We start from the raw sequence: 4251 nt of genomic DNA on the forward strand, positions 1-4251 counted from the left end.
TCACAAGGGTGGAATTGCCCTTCTTTAAATATAACTAGTTTATGCGTTGTTGTTGTTGTTTTTTTTGTTTTTTGTTTTGTTTTTTTGGCTTTTTGCTTAAGTTGTTTTATAAACTGCACCCTTTTTCCATTCTTTGTAGTTTTATCCCACTGAATTTTGCAAGGCACTAAGATATATCCTTTGTATCTTACGGTATTGTCCTAGCCCCGCAAATTCTTTGTTTCTTATTTATTAATGATATTTACTTTCTAATCTTTATGTGTTGCAAATCAAAAGACAAAATTGTCCTCATTTTTGCTTATATGTTAAATAATTAAGAAATGTTGTGTATTTTAATAGTTTCTTATTTTCTTAAATATATATTTCAATGATCGATTAATATATATTTGAATTCTTTTCTTTAATCTATGATTTTCAGTTATCTTTTATCAATTGTGATCAGCTAATAGGAGAGCCAGCTAATTAGTCAACAAATTCTACATCTATTTCTATTAAGGAATGAAAATAATCAAAAACGAAATTAAAATAGCAAAGTTCTTTTAAAACATTAATAACACTAAAAATTTAATACATACACATTACACGTGATTAAAAAATAAAACCACCCAAAGAAAAAACATGTACATACATAGTATATATACATGAACAAACAAAGGGCGATAAAATAAACATTTTTTAGCTTTTCAAGGCTTCTTGGTAGTTCTAGCTGCTTGTTGTCGGTACCTAGAAGCATAACTATGGAACAAAGCAAGTGCATTACTAGTAACTTCAGCAACATTCTTCGCCTTAACCTTAATCATCGCTACCCTTTTACTCATCCTATGACCTGGTAATGATTGAACACAACTACTTGCATCGGTTAAGGCAGTGCTCACCCATGTCTCAACATTACTTATATGCCACAACACTTTATCACTAATGATGGTGCTAGATTGGTTCAACCTTTTTAATTCTTTGATGGCTTGACTAAGTTGATCAACACTATCGTTGATTTGATTCACACAATCTTGCACGGTTAGGTACATCCTTTTGTTGTTATGATTAATTGTTTGAAGTTCCTTTGTCACTTTTAAAAGGTATCCTCTTGTTTGTAGGGCTTTAGAGAGGCTCACCGATAAGGCAATATGGGCTAAATGTTGAGGCCCATTAATGGTTGAATTGGAAAATTTGTTAAGGCAACGAATGCATAGATTAGGATAGAGGGTACCATGGCAAGAGGACTCTATGTACGTCATTGTTTGAGAGTTGTTTTTGGCCAAAGAGGTCTCTAAGAGGAGCGAGAGGAAAATGACTAGTGATGTGAGAATGAGTTTTTGTGCCATTTTAGGATACAAGGAACCTTGGTTAACTAGTTAATATGATATGATGGAAGACTATTTTCAAACTTTAAATTTGATGAAATTGGCTATAAGGTTTGTTGCTTTTATAGAGAGTTCCTCAGATGTTCCCACATGCAATTTTTTTGGTCAAACTCCCACATGCAAATTTTTTGGTCAAACTCCCACATGCCATTATGCATACCAATTTTGTTTATTTTATTTTCTTTGCTTTTTTGGCCCATGTTGCGTTTATGGAAGTCCATTATACGCGCAATGAGTTGGGCAAACAATAAAGAGAAACAATAGGGGTAATATAAAAAAATTAATAGAAGTTGGTCGGTCAAAAACCTTAGATTACTAGGCATTTTATATTATCATCATGTGCATATTATAATAGATATTAGATTCTTGAAAAAGATTGTCTGCCTTGATGAAATATCAATAAATTAATACTAACTTGGAGTAAAACCCCAATGCAAGAAGCTTGTTTCCTTATTTGAGTGAATTGGTGTGTGAAGTAATATTGTGGGTCAAACTTGTGTTTTACACGTTTAAAGATAAGTAATTAAGTGTATGTTTGGATTGAAGCTTTTGGAGGAGAGAGTTTAGGAAAGTTAAATCGCTAATTTATATTATACAAGTTTATATGATCAAAATATATAGTTGTTTTGATAATAATTATTTTTTAACGAGTTTGTGCAAATTTTCACAAGCTTATAGTGATTTTTTAAATCCTATTTTTGATAGTATTTGAGCTCATAAATGATGTTTGAAATTGTTTTTTAATTTTAATAAAAAAAACGATATTCATTAATTTAAATTGAAGAATATACGTCTGACATAATGTAACACTACGATTAGATTTTTGGAGTGATCAACTACATTTAAAAGATTCATTCAATAAATATATATTAAAAGAATAATCACTCAAAAATTCTTTTTGAGTCTTATATATTGCAAAGTGTGATTTCAGTTTTATTCCAACTTGAAAAAAAATTATAAGCAATTGTAAAAATTCAAAGAGTGAAAATAAAAACCGTAATATAATACACAAAAAGATAGACTTCTAATACTAAAAAATATGTTAACTATTCATATAAATTTGTTATTGTCATAATCACATTTTTTATTTTATTTCTCCTAAAAATGTTTAACTATTAATTAAAAAGTTAGAAAAGTTCATCTCAAATCTCAATTGAGAAATTGTTGCAAGTAGACCTGCAGCATTAACTCCACAGCAACTAAAAAGTGAAAACGTATTTTTTATTCATAAAAATGAGTTTCACCTCAAATGAAAATCTATTGTCAACAATGCACTATTAATTACTTTTACATAATTATAGTAGGTAAAATAAATAAGAAAATACGTAGAGATCAGGGCCACCTTAACTCACTACAACATTTTTGCCCTACTGCAACGCACAAAAACCGTTGTTTAATATAAAAAAAAAACTGTTGCCGTAATCTACAAGAACGGTTTTCAATCTGTGGGGAACCAAGGCGTTGCCTTTGCCTTACGCAACAGTTTTATTTTGAAACAACAACACTTTGTCAAAACCGTAGTTGTAACTAACCTTTTCAAAACGGTTTTTCTAAATTTCAACGACAACGGTTTTACACCATTGCCGATTTAAAACCGTTCTCGTTGCTTCCTTTTAGAGAACAATTTTGTAGTAGAATTGCCAACGGATTTGCACCGTTCCTTTTGTAGAAACCGTTCTCATAGGCCTTTTTTCAATTGCTCATTGTAAGATACGACAACGCTTTATAACCGTTGCAAAAAGTAAAATATTTAAAAAAAATAATATTGTAAATTTGTTAAAATTAAAAATGATGAATTAGGAACAAGGTCACCTTAACTTACAACATGGTCTTATACAATGATATAATACAAATTTGCTAAGAATAAAAAGGATGAATTTAGAAACAAATTCACAACATCTAAATTAATAGTGTAAAACGACAATATAATATAAAACGACAACATATCTACAAATATAACGAAATTCAAATGTTCAAAATACCTGTGTCTCTGAAATTGTAACATTGATGACACGAAAGTCAATCATTAAAATCTGTAATAGGTCAAAACTACTTTATCAATTTGAACTAAATTGAACATCATACTAAGACGGAAAAATTAAAAATCACTGCACCAATATCAGAAAACCAAAAAGCATCACACTCAAATATAAAATCACAAAAAAAAAAGTATGAAAAACTAAATTTATGTAGAAGTCACTTATTTAGATAAAATGAAGGAAAAATAATATGGAGAGGTGATTCTATATTAAAAAATGGTTGTAGATCGCCTCTCTCAAATAGAGGAAGAAGAAGAGATAATATGATTTATTATTTGGCTGAGGATCTTGCCAATTAGCTTAAGATAATCAATTAATTAGATGAGGAAACAGTAAAATTAACCTAAAAAGGTCAAATTGAGAAGAATAATATTATTAGAAAACAAAATTCTACACAAATACAATACCGTATAAAATACAAATGGGTCACGTTTTGTATTTGTATTCTAATACACAATAGTATTTGTGTCTCATTTTGTGTCAAATTTGATGTTCTAATAAGATTACTCAATTGAAAATTATAGTCTACAATATTAAATTAATATGGTCTGCTAGGGAACTGATGGATAAGTCAAAATTTAAAAGTTAGTTAAATTAATTTTAATTGATTAGTGAAAATAAATTTAGAAATACAAGAGTACTATTGAAAAATAAGGAATAGTAAGTAATTAATAAGATTTTTTTTTCTTTTTCTAATAACCCTATTTTCAAAATAATTTATCCAAATACCTTTTTTTTAAGTTACAAGTCACCATATGGAATGACGACTTCCTGAAGCAACTTTAAAAAAAAAATTCAATTTTTTTTCATTTTTTTTCTTCAAATTAACAAAAATAAAATATATTTAAATT

The 4251-nt window shown here is 28.6% G+C and overlaps 1 protein-coding gene across 1 annotated transcript; it reads right to left on the bottom strand.

The window, feature by feature from the left end:
* Positions 1-526: 526 nt before the first annotated feature.
* LOC101510257 (pectinesterase inhibitor 9-like) lies at positions 527-1379 on the bottom strand. The gene has a single exon (XM_004516559.4). The coding sequence runs from the start codon at positions 1320-1322 to the stop codon at positions 684-686; it is 639 nt and encodes a 212-aa protein (XP_004516616.1). The 5' UTR covers positions 1323-1379; the 3' UTR covers positions 527-683.
* Between the last annotated feature and the right edge of the window lie 2872 nt (positions 1380-4251).

The sequence above is a fragment of the Cicer arietinum genome, chromosome 6 (genome assembly GCF_000331145.2).
Source record: "Cicer arietinum cultivar CDC Frontier isolate Library 1 chromosome 6, Cicar.CDCFrontier_v2.0, whole genome shotgun sequence".
Classification (NCBI taxonomy): domain Eukaryota; kingdom Viridiplantae; phylum Streptophyta; class Magnoliopsida; order Fabales; family Fabaceae; genus Cicer; species Cicer arietinum.

Coding starts and splice junctions, on each gene's coding strand:
- LOC101510257 (XM_004516559.4), bottom strand. CDS start 1,322: ATGGCACAAAAACTCATTCTCACATCACTAGTCATTTTCCTCTCGCTC.